A 27636-nucleotide genomic window follows, 5' to 3' on the forward strand; every position below is an offset into this window, starting at 1 on the left:
GGGTTTCACTGTGTTAGCCAGGGTGGTCTCGATCTCCTGACCTCGTGATCCCCCCACTTCGGCCTCCTAAGCTGCTGGGATTACAGGTGTGAGCCACAGCGCTGGGCCTATTATACCGTCTTAAATGCCAAATTTCCCAGGTTCTTACACAGCAAAGAGATGACTGTCTGCAAGCCAGAAAGAGAGGCCTCCCCAGAAACCAACCTGCTGGCCCCATGATCTTGGACTTCCAGCCTCCAGAACTGTGAGAAAATACATTTCTGTGGTTTAAGCCACCTGGTCTGTGGTTAACTTTTACGACAGCTCTAGCAGACAAATACAGCTGCCATATTTAAAATGTGGGAGATTGGCTATAAAAAATATGTATTTCTACGGAATAGCTGTAAGATCTGGCAATGGTTGTCCAGTAGTGAGTAGTAATTGTATTCTCCAGTTCTCCATGGTCTCCACCCATCCCTTTTGTCTCCCAGATATGGAGGCTAAAAGTCAATTAACAATTGTATTATTATTATTTTTTAATCTAGCTATTTTCTCTCATTTAGATTCTTGCCTGGTGCTTATGGACATTTAGGTTTGAAATTGCTCATGTAACTAATCTAATGGCAAACAACAGCTTTTTTTTCTCCCCAGTAGTGAGAAAGGAGTTGCATTGAACTATCCGTACTCCTTTGTCTGAACTTCCGTTGTCTTCCTCAGTGGAAAAGCCAACCAGCTATAGAGTCTTCAAGTCTATAAGAACCACACTGATATGCACAAATGTATCTTTCAGTCATGAAAATAAATTAGGACATAACTCTAAATTGTAACTACAAATCTTAACTCTGAACATCACGGGGCAATTATGTAATTTATGAAAGATGTCTTTTATCAACTAATAAATCAGGGTGGCATGAATTGGCAAAAGAAAAGCTTCCTTTTGTCTTGACAGATGCAAATAAAGAATAAGTCACTTTTACTTGAAAATTTGAAAATAATGGGTTGAGAGTGTAAGAATTCCATCTGTTACATGATTTCAAGTCAGCCATGACAATTATACATTAGGAACATATGAAAATATCAACTTTGCATGTTCAATTTATAGAAATTGAAGCATAAAATATTTAAAGAGCCAGAAAATGTAATAGCTATTTGTCAGTGAAAATGGAAATAGAAGCTGGAAACATGGAGATTAGAGTGGAGGGAAAAAAAGAAGGGAAACAAATGTTGGAATGAGGGGAGATTAATTTAACAATCAGAGCATAAAGAAATAGGACAAAGGAGAAAAACAATGCTTTGAGGGAGAACAGAAGTCTAGGAAATCGTCCTATATTTACTTATTGCTTGGCACAGTTTGGTTGAGAGTGTACTTCTGTTAGATTTATTCAGGCAAAATATATAAAGAGACTTAGTAAATCACAATATTATTCATCTTAGGCATCTACGATGGAGTAAACAAATAAATGGGCCCAAATCATTCTTTCCTTCTCAAAACAACGTTGTATGAAGCAATCTATTAATGATCTTTGGAATTGTTACATCACTTGTGTGTTTTCTATACTCCTGAAGAATTCAGCTGCTTATAATGGACAAAAACCAAATAAGGAAACAGTCAGAATTTACACATGGACCACTTAGCACGTTTCAGTTATGCTGCAGCATTATTATTTGTGGGTTAAGGCTATTGCAAATACATATTTTGTAGATTAAGAATATTTTTATGGTGTTTCAGATGTTGAAGCTACTTTTCTTATATTTCCAAAAAGTGTGTTGTGTATTCCATTTGTAAACTGAGAACTTCTCTTTTAAAGTCAGTGCTAGGAAGTAGGAACAATGTCTGCTTAGAAGTTTCCAAATGATAAAAAAGTAAAATTAATCGATAATGGTTTCCCTTAAAAAAACAGAAATTCATGTTCACTGTGAAATAGATCAGAAAACACACAGATGAGCAAAAGAGGAAACAAAAGTCATTCTTATTTCAGTATTCAGGAATGTGTGTGGATAACTCAGTTCTTTCTTTCATTGTAACTATTTAGCTATGTGTATATAATTTTTTAAATGTGCTGTACATACTATGTATACTATATATATACACTGTATATACTATGTCAGAACCTGATTTTCAATTTAACAACATATTCTGAAAAGCGTTGCTGGGCACGGTGGCTCATGCCTGTAATCCCACCACTTTGGGAGGCCAAGGCGGGCAGATCATGAGGTCAGGAGATGGAGACCATCCTGGCTAACATGGTGAAACTCCATCTCTACTGAAAATACAAAAAAAAAAATTAGCCAAGTATGGTGGTGGTGGGTCCCTGTAGTCTTAACTACTCGGGAGGCTGAGGCAGGAGAAAGGTGTGAACCTGGGAGGCAGAACTTGCAAAATGAGCTGAGATCGTACCACTGTGTTCCAGCCTGGGCAACAGAGCGAGCCACTGTCCAAAAAAAACAAAAAAAAAAAAAAAGGAAAAGAAAGAAAGAGAAGGAGGGAAGGAAGGAAGGAAGGAAGGAAGGAAAGAAGGGATGGAGGGAGGGAGGGAAAGAAAAGGAAAGAAAGAAAAGAAAGGAAGAAAGAGAGGAAGGAAGGAAGGAAGGAAGGAAAAGAAAAGTGTTTTATGTCATTAACTATTTTATTATTCTATAATGTTTTCATTGTGTGATTTAACCATAATTGCGACTTTAACATTAGAAATCTCTGCTGTTGAAAGTTAAGGGATTTCCTCTATTCTTTACATTTCAATTTTTAGTTCGCATTAATACCATGTTCTTGTTCTTCGCATTATCCTCTTTTAGAACCTCCTTTAAAAAGTGATGACGATGAACTGGTGTTTTATGAAATCTTAAAATTCTCAGAAGGGCTTTATCTTTTTATCGGACTATCTATCCCTCATATGATTTTCATCCTGTACAGGCTTTTCATTTCATACAAATAATTTACATTTAATCCAGTTAAGTTTATGATCTTGAAATGATGACACACATATCCAGTATCTAATATTTTTCAATAAAACATCCTTGATTGCTTTTTTAAAGCATTAACTGAGATTGTCAGTTTAAGGCGCTGATGAATACAAAGCAATTTTCTGGCGAGTGTCACAATACTAGGGACAGTGAGTTCCCAAACATTTCAGCACACTGAGCTTACACATGTGATTCTTCTAAGTGGGTTCTAATGTTTCTAAAACCTGATACAATGCCACCTTTTGTAGCCACTTTTTAAAAAATGTGGCTGAAAACAAGTTCAAAAATTCAAAGGAATTTTATGTTAAGTCATATTATCCTTACATCAGTATCAATTAATTGCTTTCAAGAAAACATTGGTAAATCTCTGTGAGAACTAAAACATGTAATTGCTTATGCTCTGTAAGTCCAAGGGTTAAAAAAAAAACTCATTGCTTATGTTCTTGTGATTTGCATGATCTGGTATAGTGAGAGTTACATGTTGTCCTTTCAGATGTTTGCTAGTATTTAGGAGAAATTTGGGATGACCTTGGGATGATCTTTCTAAGTCCAGCTGCTTAACTCCAAATTCTATTTAATAACAGTTTGTGAAATCAGCACATCTCCTCGGAACTCTCCCGTGGGTTGAGTTTGTTTGATCAAACAAACTCAGACAGACAAAGCCGTAATGACAGGACAATTAGATTGGTTTAACAGAAAGGGAACTGTAGAGACGTTCATGAACAACTATGAAACTGCACGTTGGGAGGGCCATATCCTTTATTACAATTGCCACAAATACAAAAGCATCACTGAACTCTCTCTCTATATATATACACTGTATACATATATTCTCGAGTTCTTAGAAACTTATCAGAGGTTTATTGGCTTTCCATCTTACTACATGCCGTATCTCTAAAACATTAAATGGAAACAAAAGTCTCCATGCAATTTTCAGATGAAAAACATTCTGTGCATTTTCAATTTGTGTGTTTTCATTTAGACGGTTGAAAGGGTTAGACGGTTGAAAGGGTTTGCTAATAAATGTTTCCCAATTTAGGCTTTCTGGCCATGGGAGTGACATGTCCTGTGTCATGTAGAATTTGATAGCTTGTAATGTCCATTTAAATTTCAAGTGTATCTGGCCTTTTCTGTAGCAGGAGCCAGCCTGCGGATATTGGATATACAACCAGCTGCAGCTTCCTGGAGATCCTGGTCAGGGGACCCAACCATATCCAGTAGAAGCTGTCACACATAAGGAGGAGAAGAGACACAAGAATAAAAACATTAACCTAAAGACATAAAGTTAGGCTATGAAAATAACTTTTAATAGTAAATATTTTTTAAAGCCACCAACAAAGCATAAGAAATTCCATTTAAGCAAATGCGAATATAAACGGTGCTTAATCAGAAGCAGGAATTCCTCATGCACTCCTTACCTTTCTGGAGCTGAATTAGACTCCTTCCTCCCCACTTTCTCGGGTATCTAACTGCTATTTTGGGGTTCTGCTTCTGAAATTTTTCTTGCATCCTTTCTGGCTTTTCCATCTCTCAGAACAAGCCAGCAGCACACCATGCTTAGAGTAGCAGGGCATCCGATAAGATTCATCTCTCTGAGTCCCAATCCACCTGATCATGTCACAACCTCATTATATCAGTCACTTGGTAGGGACTTTCAGTGACTTCCAGTGCCAACTAACTAGAGCAGATCTATTAAGTGGTCCTTGAAGGGTTTGTGCACTCTGGCCTCAATGCATTTCCAGCTACTCATCTTTCTCTTCTCCAAGATCACACTCTCCTACTTCTCTTGACTTTATTGACGCTATCCCCCATCTAAAATGCCTTCCCATCCCCTTCACTGGATTGGTAAATTTTATCCATCTTTCAAAACACACCTAGCCAACTTTTCCACAAAACCTCCAAGATTTTCATCAAACTAACTGCCATTTATTCCTCATCAGGCTCTCAGTAGCAGTTTACTCAGTAGCAGTTTACTCGTTACATGTATTTTTCCCTTTTCAACAGATAATTGGCTTAATGCTTTCTGTCCTTCTTTAGATTCTAAATGCTTAAAGAAACGTACAGTATCTAATGCATGGAAGACAAATAAATGAATTAGAACATTTAAAATCTAGCAATTATGATTCTAATTAATAGTCCTGGTAAAAGATTTTTTAAAAGTAAATTTAATCACATATTTTTCTACCCAGTGCAGATGTGGATTATGCCAAAAAGTGAGGATGATTTGATAAACAAATCTTATAGAGAAAATTACCGTGAAATGTTTTCTATATGCCAGGCTTAGGGTGTGGTTGGCCGGGTGCGGTGGCTCAAGCCTGTAATCCCAGCACTTTGGGAGGCCGAGATGGGCGGATCACGAGGTCAGATCGAGACCATCCTGGCTAACACAGTGAAACCCCTTCTCTACTAAAAATACAAAAAACTAGCCAGGCGAAGTGGCGGGCGCCTGTAGTCCCAGCTACTCCGGAGGCTGAGGCAGGATAATGGCGTAAACCCGGGAGGCGGAGCTTGCAGTGAGCTGAGATCCGGCCACTGCACTCCAGCCCGGGTGACAGAGCAAGACTCCGTCTCAAAAAAAAAAAAAAAAAGAAGTTATCCTCAAGCACTAAAATTTACAGGTGATTTTTTTTCTTTGCTTTTCTTTAGTTTCTAAAACTAAACAAACAGGTAAGCGCACACAAACTCATTTAATTCTTGAGGTTTACCACTTTTTGTAGCAGATGTCTTACAAAAACAACTCTCTATTACTTGCATATCTCAGACCTGGGCACCAAAACGATAGCCACTGACCACATGTAACTAAACTTTTTTATTTTTATTTTTTATTTGTGACAGAGCCTTGCTCTGTTGCCCAGTACAGTGGAGCAATCTAGGCTTGCTACAATTGCAGTCTCCTGGATTCAAATGATTCTTGTACCTCAGCCTCCCGAGTAGCTGGGATGACAGGCATGTGCGACCAGGCCTGGCTACTTTTTGTATTTTTAGTAGAGACGGGGTTTTGTCATGTTGGCCAGGCTGGTCTTGAACTCCTGGCTTCAAGCTATCCTCCTGCCTTGGCATCCCAAAGTGCTGGGATTACAGGCATAAGCCACCACGCCTGGCCTAAACTTTAATTAAAACTAAATGCAACTAAAAATTTAGTTCTTTGGCCCTACTAGTCACATTCCAAGCACTGAGTAGTAACATGTGGCTAGTAGTTGCCATATGTGAACAATACCTTTTCATCATCATGCAAAGTGCTATTAGATAGAATTACCCTAACCATGGTTTGATTGGGATCTGTGTAAATAATGAGATGCTACTCTTAAACATTATAAATGTGCTTTCTTTCCTCTTGCCTTTCTGAGCACATGACCTCCATCATATTCTACTCCTGAAATACCCTTCTGCCTTGGAAGAAAGCGATTTGTTGTAGAAGGATGCAAGGTGGGAGACAAATATAATATTCAGCTTCTGACCCTGAAAATAGGACCTTTTAAGAAGAAAGAGCGTTGCAAATCAGGCCACTTTCTTAAGGAAAGATGCTTTAAATTTCCCTCTCTCTCATTTCAAGCATTTACTAGACAAGTGTCTTCAACATTCTGTTCACATGTCTCCATGCGCTTTTGAAAAGCTGTGTATCTTCTTCATCTGTCTTGAATTGACATATAAAACTGTTCATCATACATTTAGCCACAAAGATTTATTTTTCTATATTATACATGTCAATGAAGATTTATCGCTGAATATTTAGTTAATTCCATATATGGAAATATCTCCCTTATTACCTAATCATAAAAGTCAGTGCTCACTTTTGAAATAATCAGCCAAATTAGTAAATTGCTGGGAAAAGTCTGACTTTGATTTTTTAAATTCATATCAAGGTATTAATTAGGATCCCTTTGATAACTTTCTCACTTCTGGATTCAAATTCAAAGATATCAATGGGTAGGTAATATTCAAATTCAAAGACATAGATTGACAGGTAATAGATGGATGATTGATTGAAAGATAGACAGACAGATAGATAAGTAGGCCATGCATTTGTTGTCTGGGTGAAATAAGGAGGTGCCTCTTTCAGTATTCCTTTCTCTTCTTGCTCTTCTGGTTTTGTTCTTCCTGGACTCACCCTCAGGAGTTAGACATTCTAGAACCATCCTTTTGCTTGTTGCTCTAGAAATCGTTTACAGTACTCAGAGCAATGTGCTTATAGGATTAAGGAACAGTGAGAGCCATGCCTGTCCTTTTTTCTCCATCTGTGCTTGTGTGTGTGCACTCTCTCTAGAGAGATAGTTATAGGTATATAGATACATGCACACAATCACACACACATGCCTCTTCCATGTTTATCATTTCCTAAACCTGAGTTATCTTCTGGGTTTCATAATAGCCTCCTTCTCTTAATAGCTGAGCCTCGAGAACAAACTATGAATCCTCTTTTCCTCTATTTCCTCCCCTCAATTCATTTTTCGCTCCAGTGCCATTCAGCTTAAACTCTCAACTCTCAGTGGAAATGGCTAAGACCATGACCACCTAATTCCTGTATTTAATGAACTCTTTTCACTTTTCAAGGGAAATTGTCCTCTTAGGGGTAAATAATACTGTTGAACATTCTCCCTCCCTCTTGATTTCTCTCCTTTCTTGGTTTTTTTGTAATCAAGTTCTCCTGATTTTCCCATCCCCTTCCCACCCACCTGCCTTCCTCCTTTACTTCACTCTGTCATTGGTGGTCTCCTCTCACTCCACTCCCTCTCCCTTCCATCTACTCTTAGACCTCCAACTACCTCCTACAGGCTGATGACCCTACTCATACATCTCCATCCAGAATTCTCTCCTGACATCCAGATTCATCTATTCAAATGACTGGACATATCTACCTGGAGGAAGGCAACTCCATCATCTTTTCCTCAGACCATGTTATTCCCATGTTTGGTAAAAATCCTATCATGTTCCTAACTGTCAACATTAAAGAAAAAAACCCCCAAAACTCAATCCAATCACTGACCAATTCCTGATTCTACTTTTCAATTCTTTCTTATATTGTCTCTTCTCTCCATCCACACTACCACGGTGCCAGGTCAAATTTTAATCATTTTCATCTGAACTACTGTAATAGCCTAATTTGTCACCCACTCTTACATGGCTAACTTTCTAATTAGCCATGTGGCTCACGTCACTTCCTTGTTGACAATTCTTCAAATGTTCATGTTGCCTCAACAATAAATGCATACAAGAGAGGGCAGTTCTTGGTGAGAGATGTGATCAAGCAGAGAGATCTTTTTCAGAAGCCTGGCTTTCCCTCAAGACGAGTAAGAAGAGGGCTGGAGGCAGGGAGTATTCTGAGGGTAGGTGAAGTTCAAGAGAAATGGAACAGGAAGAAGCTCTTTCAGCAGCCTAGGATCTAGTTTAGACCTTGGGGCCAAGAGCAAAGAGAAAGGTGGACTGTGTCGTATTTTAGGCTGCTTGCATAGGAGACCAGCCAGATATTCAGGAAAGAAAGCCTACTAGAGAATAATGAATATGAAAATACTGAAAAATCTTTTAAGCCCAATAATAGATAACTAGAGAGATTTGGAGTTGAAATTCATAAGAAGACAAGACACACTTTACATGTAATAACAGCACTAAGCAGAAATAGTATCTATCAAAATGGCAACTCGCCAATAATATTAAATTCAACATTTAAATACAGATTTTCAATGGCCATTGAGAGTTAATCAATATCTATAACATCCTTTTCTAGGAAAGGCCTTTCATTACTATTATGTTAGTTACAATTATTTAGCCATATTCATCTTAGTATTCATCATTTGTGGTTTTGCCAAATATATTTTCAATTTCCAAAAAAAATCACGTTTAAGCCTATGAATTTTTAATAACAGTTTATGTGAACCCTTAGGTGTTTCTGAGAATATTAATTTTAAAGTTATTTCATTCCTTATATTATCTCTGTTGCTTCTGAAGTCAGTTCTGCTAGTTCATGTGGGCGTGTGTCTTTAAGATGGTTAGTATTCCTTAAATATGTAGTGATCTTTGATTGTTTAAATTTATGAATGAAGGACTGGGCTGATTAAAGTGACTGATGAAGATTATCCTTCAAGGATTTATATCAATCTTTCCCCAGTTGGCTTCTTCCTTCCTCTCTAAACAACATTATTTAAATTTGGCACTTTAAAAAATGTATTTGAAATTGAATAGGAATCGTATATCTATTTCTGCAAGTTTATTTTGTTTAATATATTTGTGATATGTATTGATACTGATGAATACATTGCCAAAATACATTGATTTTCATTGCTGCATTGTAGAACATAGAATGATTTCTGTAAAGATTTGGGATCTTTCAAATTTTTTTGCTGTGATAACAAATGATTCTATTAATGAGTTTATAATAGGTCTCCTCTATTCCAAACACACATTACAATTCCCTTTTAAAAAATAATATATTTAGGATGATATTTAGAGTCAAGTTAAATTTATTATAGAACTGTCCTTTATATACAAATATTCAACAGGACCTGGGCAAGATGGCCAAATAGGAACATCGCTGGTCTGCAGCTCCCAGCGAGATTGACGCAGAAAGAGGGTGATTTCTGCATTGCCAACTGAGGTACCCAGCTCATCTCATTGGGACTGGTTAGACAGTGGGTGCAGCCATGGAGGGCGAGCTGAAGCAGGGTGGGGTGTCGCCTCACCCGGGAAGTGCAAAAGGTCAGGGAACTCCCTCCCCTAGCCAAGGGAAGCCATAAGGGACTGTGCCATGAGGAACAGTGAACTCCAACCCAGATACTATGCTTTTCCCATGGTCTTTGCAACCTGCAGACAGGAGATTCCCATGGGTGCCCAAACCACCAGGGCCCTGGGTTTCAAGCACAAAACTGGGTAGCTGTTTGGGCAGACACTCAGCTACCTGCAGGCATTTTTTTCATACCCCAGTGGTGCCTGTAATGCCAGCAAGACAGAACTGTTCACTCCCCTGGAAAAGGGGCTGAAGCCAGGGAGCTAAATAGTCTAGCTCAGCAGATCCCACCCCAACAAAGCCCAGCAAATTAAGATCCACTGGCTTGAAATTCCCGCTGCCAGCATAGCAGTCCGAAGTCGACCTGGCATGCTCCAGCTTGGTCGGGGGAGGCACGTCTGCCTTTACTGAGGCTTGAGTAGGTGGTTTTCTCCTCACAGTGTAAACAAAGCCTCTAGGAAGTTCAAACTAGGCAGAGCCCATCTCACCTAGACAAAGCCACTGTAGCCAGACTGCCTCTCTAGATTCCTCCTCTCTGGGCAGGGCATCTCTGAAAGAAAGGCAGCAGCCCCAGTCAGGGACTTACAGATAAAATTCCCATCTTCCTGGGACAGAGCACCCAGGGGAAGGGGTGGCTGTGGGCTCAGCTTCATCAGACTTAAATATTCCTGCCCACTGGCTCTGAAGAGAGCAGTGGATCTCCCAGCAAAGCGCTCAAGCTCTGCTGAAGGACAGACTGCCTGCTCAAGTGGAGCCCTGACCCCCATGCCTCTTGACTGGGAGACACCTGCCAGCAGGGGTTGACAGACACCTTATACAGGAGAGTTCCAGCTAGCATCTAGCAGGTGCCTCTCTGGGATGAAGCTCCCAGAGGAAGGAACAGGCAGCAATCTTTGCTGTTCTGCAGGTACCACTCAGGATACACAGGCAAACAGTGTCTGGAGTGGACCTCCAGCAAACTCTAGCAGACCTGCAGCAGAGGGCCTGACTGTTAGAAGGAAAACTAACAAAGAGAAAGGAAAAGCATCAACATCAACAGAAAGGACATCCATACAAAAACCCCATCCAAAGGTCACCAACATCAAAGACTAAAGGTGGATAAATCCACAAAGATGAGGAAAAAACAGCACAAAAAGGCTGAAAAGTCCAAAAACCAGAATGCCTCTTCTCTTCCAAAGGATCACAACTCCTCACCAGCAAGGAACAATAATGGAAGGAGAGTGAGTTTGACAAATTGACAGAAGCAGGCTTCGGAAGGTGGGTAATAACAAACTCGTCTGAGCTGAAGGAGCATGTTCTAACCTAATGCAAAGAAGCTAAGAACCTTGAAAAAAAGTTAGAGAAATTGCTAACGAGAATGACCAGTTTAGAGAAGAACGTAAATGACCTGATGGAGCTGAAAAAAACTGCACAAGAACTTCATGAAGCACACACAAGTATCAATAGCTGAATCAATTAAGCAGAAGAAAGGATATCAGATATTGAAGATCAACTTAGTGAAATAAAGTGTGAAGAGATTAGATTAAAAAGAATGAAAAGGAACTAACAAAGCCTCCAAGAAATATAGGACTATGTGAAAAGACCAAATCTACTTTTGATTGGTGTACCTGAAAGTGATGGAGAGAATGGAACCAAGTTGGAAAACACTCTTCAGGATATTATCCAGGAGAACTTCCCCAACATAGCAAGACAGGCCAACATTCAAATTCAGGAAATACAGAAAACAACACAAAGATATTCCTCGACAAGAGCAACCCCAAGACACATAATCATCAGAATTGTCAAGGATGAAATGAAGGAAAAAATGTTAAGGGCAGCCAGAGAGAAAGATTGGGTTACCACAAAGGGAAGCCCATCGGACTAACAGCAGACCTCTCTGCAGAAACTCTACAAGCCAGAAGAGAGTGGGGGCCAATATTCAACACTCTTAAAGAAAAGAATTTTCAACCCAGAATGTCATAACCAGCCAAGCTAAGCTTCCTAAGCAAAGGAGAAATAAAATCCAGACAAGCAAATGCTGAGAGATTTTGTCACCACCAGGCCTGCCTTACAAGAGCTCCTAGGAAGCACTAAATATTGAGAGGAAAAACTAGTACCAGCCACTGCAAAACATACCAAATTGTAAAGACCATCAACAGTATGAAGAAATTGCATCAACTAATAGGCAAAATAACCAGCGAGCATCATAATGACAGGATCAAATGCACACATACCAATATTAATCTTAAATGTAAACAGGCTAAATGCCCCAATTAAAAGGCACAGATTGGCAAATTACATAAAGATCAAGACCCATTGGTGTGCTATATTCAGGAGACCCATCTTACACGCAAAGACACACATAGGCTCAAAATAAAGGGGTGGAGGAATATTTACCAAGCATATGGACAGCAAAAAAACCCCAGAGGTTGCAATCCTAGTCTCTGATAAAACAGACTTTAAACCAACAAAGATGAAAAAAGACAAAGAAGAGCATTACATAACGGTAAAGGGATCAATGCAACAAGAAGAGCTAATTGTCCTAAATATATATGCACCCAATACAAGATCACCCAGATTCATAAAGCAAGTTCTTAGAGACCTAGAAAGAGACTTAGACTCCCACACAATAATAGTGGGAGACTTTAACACCCCAATCTCAATATTAGACCAATCAGTGAGACAGAAAATTAACAAGGAACTTAAATTTACAAGAAAAAACAAGCAACTCCATCAAAAAGTGGGCAAAGGATATGAACAGACACTTCTCAGAAGAAGACATTTATGCAGCCAACAAACATATGAAAAAAAGCTCACCATCACTGATTGTTAGAGAAATGCAAGCCAAAACCACAATGACATACCATCTCACACCAGTTAGAATGGCTATTACTAAAATATCAGGCCAGGTGCGGTGGCTCAAGCCTCTAATCCCAGCACTTTGGGAGGCCGAGACAGGCGGATCACAAGGTCAGGAGATCGAGACCATCCTGGCTAACCCGGTGAAACCCCCGTCTCTACTAAAAAATACAAAAAACTAGCCGGGCGAGGTGGCGGGCGCTTGTAGTCCCAGCTACTCTGGAGGCTGAGGCAGGAGAATGGCGTAAACCCGGGAGGCGGAGCTTGCAGTGAGCTGAGATCCAGCCACTGCACTCCAGCCTGGGCGACAGAGCGAGATTCCGTCTCAAAAAAAAAAAAAGGAAAAGAAAAAAAAAGTCAGGAAACAACAGATGCTAGAGAGGATATGGAGAAATAGGAACGCTTTTACACTGTTGGTGGGAATGTAAGTTAGTTCTACCATTGTGGAAGACAGTGTGGTGATTCCTCAAGGATCTAGAGCCAGGAATACCATTTGACCCAGTAATCCCATTACTGGGTATATACCCAAAGGATTATAAATCATTCTACTATAAAGACACATGCACATATATATGTCTATTGCAGCACTATTCATAATAGCAAAGACTTGGAACCAACCCAAATGCCCATCAATGATAGACTGGATAAAGAAAATGTGGTACATATACAGCATGGAATACTATGCAGCCATAAAAAAGGATGAGTTCATGTCCTTTGCAGGGACATGGATGAAGGTGGAAATCATCATTCTCAGCAAACTAAACAGGAACAAAAAAAACGAAACACTGCATGTTCTCACTCATAAGTGGGGGCTGAACAATGAGAACACATGGACACAGGGAAGGGAACATCACACACCAGGCCTGTCAGGGGATGGGGGACTAGGGGAGGGATAACATTAGGAGCAATACCTAATGTAGATGACGGGTTGATGGGTGGAACAAACCACCATGGTATGTGTATACCTATGTAACAAACCTGCATATTCTGCACATGTATCCCAGAACTTAAAATGTAATTTTAAAAAATTCAACAGACAGAAATAACTTCAGCAACAAGGACTTCAAAGGGTCCTTAAATCTCTAAACCTATAGAAAAATGTTAAGAGAAATGGGCTGAAAAGTGATCTTCAAAGAAAATTATTAAATTTACAAATCAAGGGCTAAAATTGATTTCAGAAACTTCTGGTCTCCTGTTTTTAGTGACAGATAAGAAAAATGAGACTCATTCAAATCATACGACCTTTTCAAGGCAACACAGAACATAATGCTCTCTCACTGCAGGCTGTAACGACAAGAGAAGCAGTCATGTGTCCCCAATGGCTGCACTCTCTGCATAACAGGTAAATGCAGACAATTTTCTTATCCCTCAAGAGAAAAGAAGTCAACTTGTCCTCACTCTGATTTACCTGAGATGCTTGCTTCAGTTGCACTAGTCAGCTAGAACTTGGCAAGCACTGCTGTCTTTGGCTAGTTTTGCTTTGCATTTTAAAACTGTCCAGAAGAAAAGGCAATGCTCCAAAATTATTTTGGCATAAACATTGTAAAACACTCTCTCCCACCAGATAAATCTGACTTATAATAAGTAGAAAGCAATTAGTCACCTGTGGTGGCATTTTTCAGTATAGTATGAGAGATTCTAGAAGAGACTGACTTGCAGTCCGTTCTTACCTTTGCATTTTCGATGCATGGACAGAGTGCCCAAGCTGCGCTGGCCTTCACGGCTGGGTGAGGATTTTTCAGCAGGGAGGACAACAAACGAACTCCATCTAAGCGATCAATTATGCTATCATGGAACCCAAAATCATGACATAAACTGTCATTAGTATGTGAAGACAAACATTTTAATGACCCACTTATTTAATTCTTTTTTCTCCTTTTTATATTTTGCTTATTTTTTTTTTTTTTTTTTGCAAAACTTCATCAACAGTAGAGAGGTAACATGCTGAATTGTCAGCCCTCTGATTTCAGTTTTAAATCCATGACACAGAAAACAAGCTGCATGATGATTATGAGTCACATAAACTGAAAATCAAGCCATGTAATTTTTTAAATTATCTGTACACAGACTGTTACCTAAATGTAAAAATATTCATTTCTGTTTTTTGTTTGTTTTGTTTTTGAGACGGAGTCTTGCTCTGTTGCCCAGGCTGCAGTGCAGTGGCATTATCTCAGCTCACTACAAGCTCCACCTCTGGGGTTCACGCCATTCTCCTGCCTCAGCCTCCCGAGTAGCTGGGACTACATGTGCCCGCCACCACACCTGGCTAATTTTTTGTATTTTTAGTAGAGACGGGGTTTCACCGTGTTAGCCAGTATGGTCTCAATTTCCTGACCTCATGATCTGCCCACCTTGGCCTCCCAAAGGGCTGGGATTACAGGCGTGAGCCACCTCCAGGTTTTTACATTTCTACCTCTATGTATTATTCCAAAGAGGCTATGGGACAACAAATTTGGAGAATGAATGTGGCAGTCTTGGGAAAAGTATGTCAAAAATTCTTTGGCCTTTGGAAAGCAGAAGGATAGTCTATGCTTTTATAGTTGGTATAAACAATATGACTAGAAAGACTCTAGAAACCTTTTTTTCATGAGAAAAATTATTCATCATACAGTAACTTTTTTTCCTTCTTTTCTAAACTTTTATTTTAGTTACATGTGCAGGTTTATTACATAGGTAAATTACATATCAGATTAATTTGGGTTAATCTGGGGGTTTGGTGTACAGATTATTTTGTTACCCAGATAATAAGCATGTACCTGATAGGTAGTTTTTCAATCCTCGCCCTCCTCCCACTCCCCACCTTCAAGTAGGCCCTGGAGTGTGTTGTTTCCTTCTTTGTGTCCATGTGTACTCAGTGTTCGCCTCCCACTGACAAGTGAGAACATGCGGTATTTGGTTTTCTATCCCTGCATTAATTTGCTTACGGTAATGGTCTCCAGCTCTATGCATGTTGTTGCAAAAACAATTACAACAAAATAAAAATGAACAAATGAGACCTAATTAAACTAAAGAGAGCTTCTGCACAGCAAAAGAAACTATCCACAGAGTAAACAGATAAACCTACAGAATGGGAGAAAATATATGCAAACTATGCATCTGACAAAAGTCTAATATCCACAATCTATAAGGAACAAGCAAAAACTGAATAACCCCATTGAAAAGTGGTCAAAGCACATGAACAGATCTGTCTCAAAAGAAGACATACACGCAGCCAGCAAGCATACTGAAAAATGTTCAACATCACTGATCATTAGAGAACTGCAAATGAAAACCACAAGGAGATACAATTTCACATCAGTCAGAATGGCTATTATGAAAAAGTCAAAAAATAACAGATGCTGGCAAGGCTGTGGAGAAAAGGGAAAACTTGTACACTGCTGGTAGGAATGCAAATTAGTTCAGGCACTGTGGAAAGCAGTTCAGAGATTTCTCAAAGAACTTAAAACAATGAACATTCAACCCAGCAATCCCATTATTAGGTATAAACCCGAAGGAATATAAATCACTCTACCATAAAGATACATGCATGTATATGTTTACGGCAGCAAAATTCACAGTAGCAAAGACATTGTGGGGAAAAGAGAGATCAGTCTGTTGCTGTGTCTATATAGAAAGAAGTAGACATAAGAGACTCCATTTTGTTCTGTATTTGATCTTCTTTTGGAGTTTGTACTTGTTTAACCTGCATTTGAGGTTGTAATGTTACAGGCATCTGAGTTGCTGTAAGAGGAGTTGGCCATCATGGTTTAGATTCTGATGGCTCTGCTAATTCTAGACCTTTTTCTTCTGATTTTAACGTTTCAGGATATATCACCTCCTATAAATGATTATCGTCAACATTTTGCGTTGACTGAGGCATTACCGGCTCTGCCACATATTTACAATGTGAACTTTCTGTTCCTTTCGTGGATTCTATCCCTGCCTCTTTTTCACAATCTACTACACGGCTTTCAGGGTCATCAGAAACTGAAACACTATCTTCTTCTGTTTGAAATGGTTCTAAAGCTACTTTAGTAATGACCCAATCATTCCATACTGTAAGTGGGATGATTTTACCTTCCCTATTTGCCTGTTTTAATTCTTTGCCAATTTGTTCCCAGTCTTTTTTTTTTTTTTTTTTTTGAGACAGAGTCTTGCTCTGCCGCCCAGGCTGGAGTGCAGTGGCTGGATCTCAGCTCACTGCAAGCTCCGCCTCCCGGGTTCATGCCATTCTCCTGCCTCAGCCTCCCGAGTACCTGGGACTACAGGCGCCCGCCACCTCGCCCGGCTAGTTTTTTGTATTTTTTAGTAGAGACGGGGTTTCACCGTGTTAGCCAGGATGGTCTCCATCTCCTGACCTCGTGATCCGCCCGTCTCGGCCTCCCAAAGTGCTGGGATTACAGGCTTGAGCCACCGCGCCCGGCCTGTTCCCAGTCTTTTAGATCTAAAGTTCCCTGTTCTGGAGACCATGGGCAAAATTGTTCTATTGTTTGAAATAGCGTAATTAGATTTTTTGTAGAGACTTTAACTCCTCCTCTTTTTAAGATAATTTTAATAAAGCTGCGATAAGAGGCATATTTACTTTTAGTTTGCCCCACTGTTACCCTAGGTTCTTCCGAGTGCACAAGCTTACCGCAAGATTGACTATAGACGTACTCGGGAGTCTCTCGTTGACTTGACCTCAATGACCACGCTCGAGCGTACCTTCACCCTAGAGAAAAGCACCCACGTTGGGCACCAGATGAAGGGGTGGCCTGCCCCTCCACACCTGTGGGCATTTCTCGTTAGGTGGAACGAGAGACTTGAGAAAAGAAATGAGACACAGAGACAAAGTATAGAGAAAGAAAAAGTGGGCCCAGAAGACCTGTGCTCAGCATACAGAAGACCCTAACCGGCACCGGTCTCTGAGTTCCCTCAGTATTTATTTATCATTATCTTTGCCATCTTGGAAAAGGGGAAGTAGTAGGACAATAGGGTCATAGTAGAGAGAAGGTCAGCAGAAAGACATATGAATAAAGATCTCTGTGACATGAATAAGTTTAAGGAAAAGTGCTGTGCCTTGATGTGCATATGCAAACATCTCCATAAACATTTTCAGTGCCTAAAGAGCAGCATTGCTGCTAGCACGTCCCACCTCCAGCCCTAAGGCAGTTTTCTCCCATCTCAGTAAATAGAACATACAATCGGGTTTTACACCGAGATGTCCCATTGCCCAGAAACGGGCAGGAGACAGATGCCTTTCTCTATCTCAACTGCCAAGAGGCCTTCTTTCCTTTTATACTAATCCTCCTCAGCACAGACCCTTCATGGGTGTCAGGCTGGGGAACAATCAGGTCTTTCCCTTCCCACGAGGCCATATTTCAGACTATCACATGGGGAGAAACCTTGGACAATACCTAGCTTTCCTAGGCAGAGGTCCCTGTGACATTCTGCAGTGTATGTGTCCCTGGGTACTTGAGATTAAGAGAATGGTGATGACTTTTCACAAGCATGCTGCCTTCAGGCACTTGTTTAACAAAGCACATCCTGCACAGCCCCAAATCCGTTAAACCCTGAGTCACCACAGCACAGGTCTCTTGCAAGGACAGGGTTGGGGGTAGGGTCATAGATTAACAGCATCTCAAATACAGAACGAAATGGAGTCTCTTATGTCTACTTCTTTCTATATAGACACAGTAACAGTCTGATATCTCTTTCTTTTCCCCACAAGACACAGAGTCAACTTAAATGCCCATCAATGGTAGACTGGATAAAGAAAATGTACATATACACCATGGAGTACTATGCAGCCATATAAAAGAATGAGATCAAACAATAAATATTAAGTGACAGCCAATTATACCCCATGCATTGCAACACATTGAGAGGCACAAAATATCTAGCTGTCCAACTTTTAGCAATGCTGAGTTTGGTCATTTAATTGTGCTGGTGACCACTAGATCTTTCCATTGTAAAGATGCCATTTTTTCTTTTCATTGTATAACAACAATATGTGGGGTCATATTGTGTCACCCTGAGAAAGTCCTATTCCAACAATCATTTCCTATTTTAAGTTTTAGTATCCATTCATTATCCTTGCCTAAAATAATTATTTTATTGGTAGTTATAAATTAGTGATTTTTCTAATTCTGTTCATTTTCTCAATTTGTTACTTGGTATTATTCTCTGAAGAAGAGCTTTTCTTTCATTAACTACAGCTCAGTTACAGTTCCTCCATAAAGGCAGAATAAATGTTTAATCTGTTCCCTTTAATGACCAATTTGTGGTTATCTCCTCTGTAGGCAAAGGAGAAATATAGCATTTCCATTATTTATATGTGTATATATGTGTGTGTATATAAATATGCATGTATACACATACTTTATATATGTATATAAAATAGAAATGCTATATTTGAAAACTACAGTATTAGAAATGAATTCATTAGATGGGCTTAACAGCAAACTAGACATAGAAAAGAAAGGGATCTGTGAATCCAAGGCAATAAAATGTATCCAAACAGAAAAACAGAGAAAAGCCTGATCTTTTCTCCTTTGAAAAAGAAGTAACAGAGTTCAATGTCTGTGAAATATTATTAAATGAAACAACATATGCATGATTGCAATACCAAGAACAGGACAGAGAGAGAATAGGACCAAAGAATATCTGTGAAAAAACTAGCCGGGCGAGGTGGTGGGCGCCTGTAGTCCCAGCTACTCAGGAGGCTGAGGCAGGAAAATGGTGTGAACCCAGGAGGTGGAGCTTGCAGTGAGCCGAGATCCGGCCACTGCACTCCAGCCTGGGTGACAGAGCGAGACTCCGTCTCAAAAAAAAAAAAAAAAAAAAAAAAAAAAGAATATCTGTGAAGGCAATAATCACAATCTTCCCCCAAATTGATGGAAGACATTAATCCATAGGTCCAAGAAGCTCAGTGAACCCTAAATGAAAGAAAAAAACACAATATAAATGAAAGTAAAAACCACACCTACACACATCATAATCAAATGGCTGAAACCCAAAGGTAAAAAGCCAATCTTAAAAGCAATCAAAGAAAAAAAATACATATGGCTTGTCCCTTCAGGCTACAATAACAGAATGTGGTAGGCTGGGTGGCTTGTAAACAACACACATTTATTTCTCACAGTTCTGGAGGCTGGGAGGTCAAAGACAAAGGCAGGCAGATTCAGTGTCTATTGAGGGCCTCCTTACTGGTTCATAGACAACCATATTTTCACCTTAACTTCACATGGTAGAAGGGGCAAAGGAGCCCTCTGGGGACTCTTTTTAAAGGGCATTAATTTCATTCATGAGGCCTCTACCCTTTAGACATGAACACCCAATTGACTAGTTGCCATCACCACTTGGATGTCCCATAGGAACCTCAGTGTCTCTACAAAACCATAACTGAACTCACCATTCACTCATTATACAATAAGCGTTTGTCAGGTGCCTACCCTGATCATTGTCCTGGGTTAGGCACTGGAGTTATAATAATGAATATTTGACTTTGTCTCTCCTCTCATGAAGTTCAGTCTTTCTTCAACCATCTTCTACCATTAAGTGGTACCAATATCCATATGGTTACTCAAGCCAGCAAACCAAACATCTCCTCCCTACTCTTTGTAACTCATGTTCAATCATTCACTTGGTCCCATCCATTCTCTTCCATCATAGGTCTTTATTTAACCTGTCAGTTTCTCTATTTTTATTACATTATATTTTACAGGGTTAGTTTAAGCCACCTTCACCTCTCACCTGTGATGATCCCCTAACCAGGTTTCCTGTCTTTATTAACGCTAAAACCCTTCAATGATCCTCAACTGACTTCAAAACAAAATCCAAATTAGCAAGACACACAAAGGCCTGAATTATCTATTGCCTATTTACATGTCTATGACATGCCTTCAAAGTTCCTTTACTCAGGTGAGAGCTTAATGGGAATTATTTGCATTTAGGGCCCCTTGTTTCAATTTATGGCAAATTAAATAATATATCTTGATATAAGAGAAACATAGTCAAGAGACAAAGTCATCTTGTACAGATGAATATACATACTATGCTTTTTTTTGAGACAGAGTCTCACTATCTTGCCCAGGGTGTAGTGCAGTGGCATGAACTCGGCTCGCTGCAAGCTCCGCTTCCCGGGTTTATGCCATTCTCCTGCCTCAGTCTCCCGAGTAACTGGGACTATAGACGCCCGCCACCACTCCCGGCTATTTTTTTTTTTTGGACTTTTAGTAGAGATGGGGTTTCACCATGTTAGCCAGGATGGTCTCAATCTCCTGACTTCATGATCCGCCTGCCTCGGCCTCCCAAAGAGCTGGGATTACAGGCTTGAGCCACCGAGCCCAGCCTTTTAAAGTTTCTATTAATTGAAGCTACTGCTACGTCAACAATACTAGCATACATTTACACATAGCATGTATTATGTGTCAATCACTTTACATATATAAAGTCACTTAATCATCTCAACAACCCAATGACATAAGTACCATACTATCCCCATTTTATGTATATGGTGACCAAGACACTGAGTCATTTAAAATTTGCCAAAGGAAAAACAGTTGGTGAATGATGAGACTGGTATTGCAGGCAGTGGTTCCAGGATCCGTATGTTTAGCCATTATACACTACACGTATGAACAAAATGGGATTGTGCAAGGTGTTAAACAAGAAATTTGATTTTGTAAAGGTGACACATATCATGTAGACTGTACAGAAAAATACAAAGCATTAACAAATGACCCCCAAATCCTTCCATACTGAAGTAACAATCATTAGCTGCTAATGTAAATTATTCTGGATATCTCTTTATGTCCTTAGGTAGATAGAAAGAGGGATGGATAAGACAGATAAAACAGATAAATAGATGAGAGATGATTGATTGATAGGTAAAATAATGTTTTGTACCACGTCTATTGAATTTTTATGTGAAAGATGATAAAATTTGCATACTTACACACCTGCCCTGAAATGGCTTTGTTTTGATTTTTGTCAGTTGTATTATTAAATTATAATTATCCATTTCTATACAATATAGATGACTCTCCCTAATGATTGATTCTTTCCTTGTTTTGTCTTAGCTTAATATTGAAATGAATTCAAAGGTTTCCACTGGTATCTTTTAGCCATAGTTCTACTATTTTAAAATACTTTGAGTAATTTCTTGGTTGACTGGGATTTTGTCATCAAGTAGTCTTTGCAGGGAGAGCTAGAGAATACTACATCCACTAATCCTGTATGCTTAAGAATATGTTATTGCCTTCACATTTGAAGGATAACTTGTCTAATATGAAATTCTCGGGCAATGTTTTTTCTCTCTCAGGATGTTTGAATCAATGGCTTGTGACATTAAAAGAAGATGCAGAGAGGTTTAAAGTCAATGGTTTGCTTCCTTTGCCTAGATGTACTTATTTTTTTCCCTTCTGAAATGCAAGTAATTTTCTCAGGATATGTGTTGCTGTTGGTCATTTTGTGTCAATATTACTAAGATCTCTTGGGGTCTTTTGACATAAAGATTCACAGCAAAGTTTTCTTCTGTTATATCCATACTTAAGGTCATATTCCATTGGTTCCAACCTCTTCTTGAGGAATACCAATTACATTTTTGTTGGATCTCCTTGGGTTCCATATTTATCCATTTTTCTATTAACATTTTACATATTTTTATTTTTTATTTCCTATACATCACATTCCTGACTGTGTTTTTAGTTGTGTTTATTATATTTCTTTTACTCCTATCCAGGCTTTTTGTTCAATGATTTTTCTATTTCTTTTCTGATCTCTGACTACTTGCTTTTAAAACTACTTAGTTTGCCTTATAAAATCTTTTGCAAAACTTTCTGTGATTTCAGCCAGGCATGGTGGCTCACACCTGTAATCCTAAGCACTTTGGAAGTTTAGATAATGTATACCCTGTCAAAAGAAATTTACCCACGAAAATTAAAAATTAAAATTGTGTATAATTTAAAAACTTTAAATTTAAAACTTAGAAAGATACTGTGTTGGCCAAGCCAAATATCCTCAGACTTCACCTGTGTGTCTCTGGTTCACAATCTCTGGTTTAGAGGACTTCTGATATTCAGAGAGGTTAGATGACTTGCCCCCAAACCTAGAACCAATCAATAAAATTATGTACAACGAAGATATCAAATCCTAGAAGCAAGTAACGGGCTTACCTGACAACATAACCTGATTCAAATGCTGAGGGTGCCAAACTTGTGTTCCACTCAAGTGGTTCCACAAAAATAAATTTTGCCTCTTGGGGATGTTTATAGATAAAACTCTTCACAAACATAATAATTTCCTTGAATATCACTTCATTTAGAAGGGTGATTTCGAGGGTTCTAGTTCCGTGCCCAGCAGCAGTCCACTGCGCTGATTATTCGTCAGAGCCACACCCATGGAATCCGCCAGTGCTCAGACCTGAGCTTAGCACACACACTCCATCAGAGTAGAGATGGAGAGACGATAGCATCCACCTTTTCCTTGGAACATTTTTCATTCTCAAGACTTTAAACTAGTACTCCCCACCCCACATTCTGCTTATTAATCTTGGAAGATTGACTTTTTAAAATTATCTAATTGCTCTTCAGTTCAATGAAGTAGTAAACCAGCACTAGGTAAAACTGACTAGTATTTAAGAACTTTCTGGTATTTGTCTGCCCTGAAATTAATAACTTCTTTCTAATTTCCCTGGGGTCTAAGAGAGAGGATTCAAACAGATAGGCATAAAACCCAAACAGAAAACTCCAAGAGTGGAAAAAAAGAAGTGGACAAGGTTGGCATTAAGGACTTTTGTTCACAGCTCTGTTGAGAGCCAGCAGTTTCAGGGACAAACGCTCCTGTGAGCCAGGACACACACTGTTTAGAATTATACTATTAAACTGAATACTGTTACCCCGACTTTCTTATAGTGATAATATCTGCATCATCACAATGATGACTGAAGAACATGATTCTGATAGCTCTGGGTTCCCCAAGTGCCTTCTGAGTTGAAAAAAAAAAAAAAAAAAAAAAGAATAGAATAAGAAATAGAATAAGAACAGTATTGTGAAATACAATTTTTTTTCTGAAAATTGATATAGGACACATTGATCCTATTACCAGACGATCTGGACAATCCAAATACTATATTCTCTGCCCATATATCCTGCCTAGAATGGCATTTTACTGTAATTCACAATCTTCTTAAGAGTTAATGTGAGAGATGTAGGAATAAGTGAGAGTGTTTCCACCTTTTTATCTAAATTAGTTATCGGAAGAATCTAGCAGTAAAATTTAAAACAAGTTCAAGTGAAACAAACTTCACATTGGCTAAATAGAAATTAGTCTGTAAAAGAAGATCTTTTAAAAAATAACCATATCTGTAACATTAAATAATAGCCAAGTTAGAAAGCAAGTTCTGACTTTAATTTATAATGAACATTTAAGGTTTCTTTTGCAGATAATCTATACTTGTTTCTTTTCTCATTTGTAATAACAATCATTGATAAAATCTTTCTTCCAGAATATCAGAAGAATAGTTATACAGTTAAAAATAGAATAAAATTAGCTTTTTTCCCATCATTATATTTTTACAAAGGCCCAAAGAACAAAGATTAGATTTGGAGATTTTACATTCTGTGCTGTATTAAATCTTAGAACTATCTATTAAATTCAATCACAAGAGATCATTGGATCACAACAGGGCAGTACTTTCTGCTGATAAAGAGTACAGAAATATTATAGAGATGTCCAGTTATCAACATGATAGAAAAGGGGGCGTTATCAGCCTTTAGTGATGAGGACCAAGGATGTAAAATATCCTTCTGTGCAGGACAGTACCTCAGAAGGAAGAATTCTGCTGTAACCTCCAGGCATCTGGTAAGTGAAAAGCTTCAGATAAGCACTACCTGAGCCTAGAATTTTTCTGCATTTTGCAAAAATCGCAAAGTATTTTGTCACAGTTTTAATACATCCTAAATTTTCCAGAATTGTAGCTATCATAAATGAAAGGAAGGTTGTACATACTTTGTTTTACGTGGAATTTTACCAAGACACCATTGATAGCAATGTTATTTGAGAAATTTAAGTTGCAATGGCATGTCTGTATCAGTCTGCATTTGGGGCTGCTGTGTTCAGTCATTCTGTGTAAGGTTGGACATCTGACTACTTCCTTATATATTCTAGTGTAGTGGTACTGAGCACTCACATGACGATACTTTATTACAATTATTTTCTTTCATTTTATAGTTAGCACACTATTGATATTTAAAACTTTATTAAATATGTAGGATTATAATCTATGATCTTGATTTCAGGATGGTAAAGCAGGATTACAAAATTTTGTTATAAAAACCAAGTACTGGATCAGATAGGGTTGAGAACAACTGATTCAGACAAATATACCAAAGTGTTCATGAAATAAAGCGTAGAAGTTAGTGCACGAATTTGTTCTGGGCGTTTGTTTTAGTATTCCAGCATTTTGTTTCTATTGCTAACCAATGAGAAATGCTTTAGATTTAAACACATAAACATATTCTGATGTATATGTATGAGACTCTTGAGTTTCCCAATGTTGCATAAAATAAGTACAAATAAATTTAAAATAGGCTAAAATAAGTGCAAATAGCATTATCTTATACACAAAGACTTAGGTGAACAGTTCTGTCTTTAATCTTAAGCATAACATTTGTTTTGGTAATCTTATAAAGATTGTTTCTTGCACGTTTTTAAAGAAAAAAATGTGAAATTAAATAGATTATGCAACACTATGGTAGTCAACATACCATATAGTAACTTCTTGAAGGACCCTTAGCACAGAACTAAGAAATGCAAAATCGTTCTTATTTTCATCAAGATAAATTTTGACAGAAATGTAGCATTTGAATCTGTTCAAATTCTATTTCCAAGTCCAGTGAACCGTAGCAATGCACAGTTTTATTCAATAAGGTTGGTCAGCTTAAGAAAACCTCAGGGTGAAGCTGGGCGCGGTGGCTCACACCTGTAATCCCAGCACTTTGGGAGGCCAAGGAAGGCAGATCATGAGGTCAGGAGTTCGAGACCAGCCTGACCAACATGGTGAAACCCCGTCTCTATTAAAAATACGAAAATTAGCCGGCTTGGTGGCGAGCGCCTGTAATCCCAGCTACTAAGGAGGCTGAGGCAGGAGACTCACTTTGAACCCAGGGAGGCGGAGGTTGCAATGAGCCGAGATCGCGCCACTGCACGCCAGCCTGGGCGACAGAGTGAGACTCCATCTCAAAAAGAGAAAGTAAACAATCAAACAAAAAAAACCTCAGGGCTGTCTATGACAATCCAGAAGGCAAGTTCAATGTTATTAGAAAATAAATAAATAAATAAATAAATAAATAAATAGTGTTCAAAAATGGTCAATATAACTCAAAACTAAGATTTTTAAATCAAAACCAGTTGCTCCCCAGTTTCTACCCATTGCCAATCTATTAGGTCTTTTGGCTTAAGAACCATAGTTAAAATGAATCCATGTAAATACACAGCACATACCTCTGAAGTAAAGAAAGTAAGTTTAAAGATTAAAAGGGAAAAAAGTTTTGGTTACATGTTTACGTAAATCGGGATGTTTACATAAACTGGGAATCACTTAACACTCATTTTTCTCTTTATCCAATGGATACCACAGACTGTTTTTCTAAGGGTCAATTTCAAGCTTCCAGCATCATTAGTGAAATGAAACCCATCCGGGAATCACATCGTTAACACTTAAACAGAAGCACAACCGAATTCTTTACGGGGCTATGGAAAGGCAGCCATCAGCTCCGAGATCTGTGAATGTGGTTGGTAACATCCACCGGGAGTCCATGCATACACTGCTTTCTGAGAATGCAGAAGTTAGTAAGACCTACAGAAAAATCGAACTTTCAGAACTGACATGAACAGGGCCCTAAGTAAAACCAAAGGTAAGCCTAGTGTGGAATGACGGCCCCCACCAGAGTCGTTACAAGAAGGAGGCCCAGAGCTGGGACCCTAAGTTTCCAGGGATGGATTCGGTAAGCGGACGAAGTGGGAAGGGACAGGGAAGGGACGGCGAAGACCACGCTGGGAGCGGGAGGCAGAGAGCTGCAAGGGCTGAGGAGAAAGACTGGCTGGGGGATGGAGAGGCAAGGAAGCGGCAGGAGAAGTGGAGAGCTGATCCCGGAGGTGATGAGACCGGGGTAGTGCAGAGAGGCGCGCAGGAACTGAGGAGCAGACAGTCCCCAACCTAAGGCCGAGTCAGTCTCGCTAGGAGGAAGGAGCAAGATGGGGCTGGGAGAGAGAAGGAGAGGGGGACGGGTCTCGGCCTCCGGTAGGGAAAGGGGAGCAGGCGAGAGCAGCAGCTGCTGGGCCAGAGAGCGGCCCAGGTTTCCCGATCTACGCGGCCGGCTGCAGAGCCCCCGTGGGGTGGGCGTGGGGACCCCCGGCCGAACTCACCTGCAGCGCCCTGCTCCGCAGCAGTCCGCGCCCGCCTGTTGCTAGGATTCCAGTCAACACTGCGCGCCCGGCGGCAGCTTATAGCTGCGCCCTCAGCAGAGGCCTCCTTAGTTTGAGGCCTCCCTGGCTTGTGCCCTCCCCCGGGCGCCGCTCCAGCCCTCCGCTCGCACTCTTACCTGGCCACGATTGCAGCCCCGTCAGTCACCGCGGTCTCGGAACCTCCGCGCATCCAAGATTCCCACAGACTCGCTGGACCGAATGCCCACGCCGGAGACGCTCTACGCCAGTGCTGGGTTCCACCCGCCTCGGCCACCTGCTGCTTTCCGCTAGGCCCCTCCCGGAAAACACTTTTATTCAACTCTGCATCTCCCTTTCTCAAAACACTTTTATGCAACTCCCGAGTATGCATCCCAACTCACTCCACGCGGTGGGAAAGGTTGACTTTGACCGGAGGTCGTGAGCAGTTGCGGGGTCGGGGGCAAGTTAGCACAAACTTAAAATGGAGCAGAAAGAAAACAGAAAATATTGCTTAGAAACCCCGTTTTGCATTTCTCCACAGGCTTCCAGACAAGTGCATCGTATGTACCTGCAATACTCACTGAGTACCCTCAAGTAGCATAAGGCCTCTAATAGGATACTTGAGGCTTACATGTTTCTCTTCAGAAAACGAATATGGTAGAATACTCTGATACTCACCGGGAAAGCAGAAAGCGCTCTTCAATAGGGCAGTGGATTGGAGTGAAATGAAATGTGGG

The 27636-nt window shown here is 39.7% G+C and overlaps 1 protein-coding gene across 1 annotated transcript; it reads right to left on the minus strand.

Annotated features, from left to right (window-relative positions):
• Nucleotides 1–3678: 3678 nt before the first annotated feature.
• On the minus strand, nt 3679–27401 carry LOC111528043 (armadillo repeat-containing protein gudu-like). Its single transcript, XM_023194682.3, has 3 exons — nt 27058–27401; nt 14164–14278; nt 3679–4161 (listed from the first exon to the last, which is right to left on the minus strand). The coding sequence occupies exons 1-3, from the start codon at nt 27288–27290 to the stop codon at nt 4048–4050; spliced, it is 462 nt and encodes a 153-aa protein (XP_023050450.2). The 5' UTR covers nt 27291–27401; the 3' UTR covers nt 3679–4047.
• Between the last annotated feature and the right edge of the window lie 235 nt (nt 27402–27636).

Source organism: Piliocolobus tephrosceles, chromosome 9 (genome assembly GCF_002776525.5).
Source record: "Piliocolobus tephrosceles isolate RC106 chromosome 9, ASM277652v3, whole genome shotgun sequence".
Taxonomy (NCBI): domain Eukaryota; kingdom Metazoa; phylum Chordata; class Mammalia; order Primates; family Cercopithecidae; genus Piliocolobus; species Piliocolobus tephrosceles.

Bases quoted from the DNA above. Each gene is read 5' to 3' on its own strand.
- LOC111528043 (XM_023194682.3), bottom strand. From the start codon at position 27,290: ATGCATACTCGGGAGTTGCATAAAAGTGTTTTGAGAAAGGGAGATGCA. The intron at 14,279-27,057 runs GTAAGAGTGCGA...GTTCCATGATAG, and splicing joins GGGGCTGCAATCGTGGCCAG to CATAATTGATCGCTTAGATG. The intron at 4,162-14,163 runs GTAAGAACGGAC...TATGTGTGACAG, and splicing joins CATGCATCGAAAATGCAAAG to CTTCTACTGGATATGGTTGG.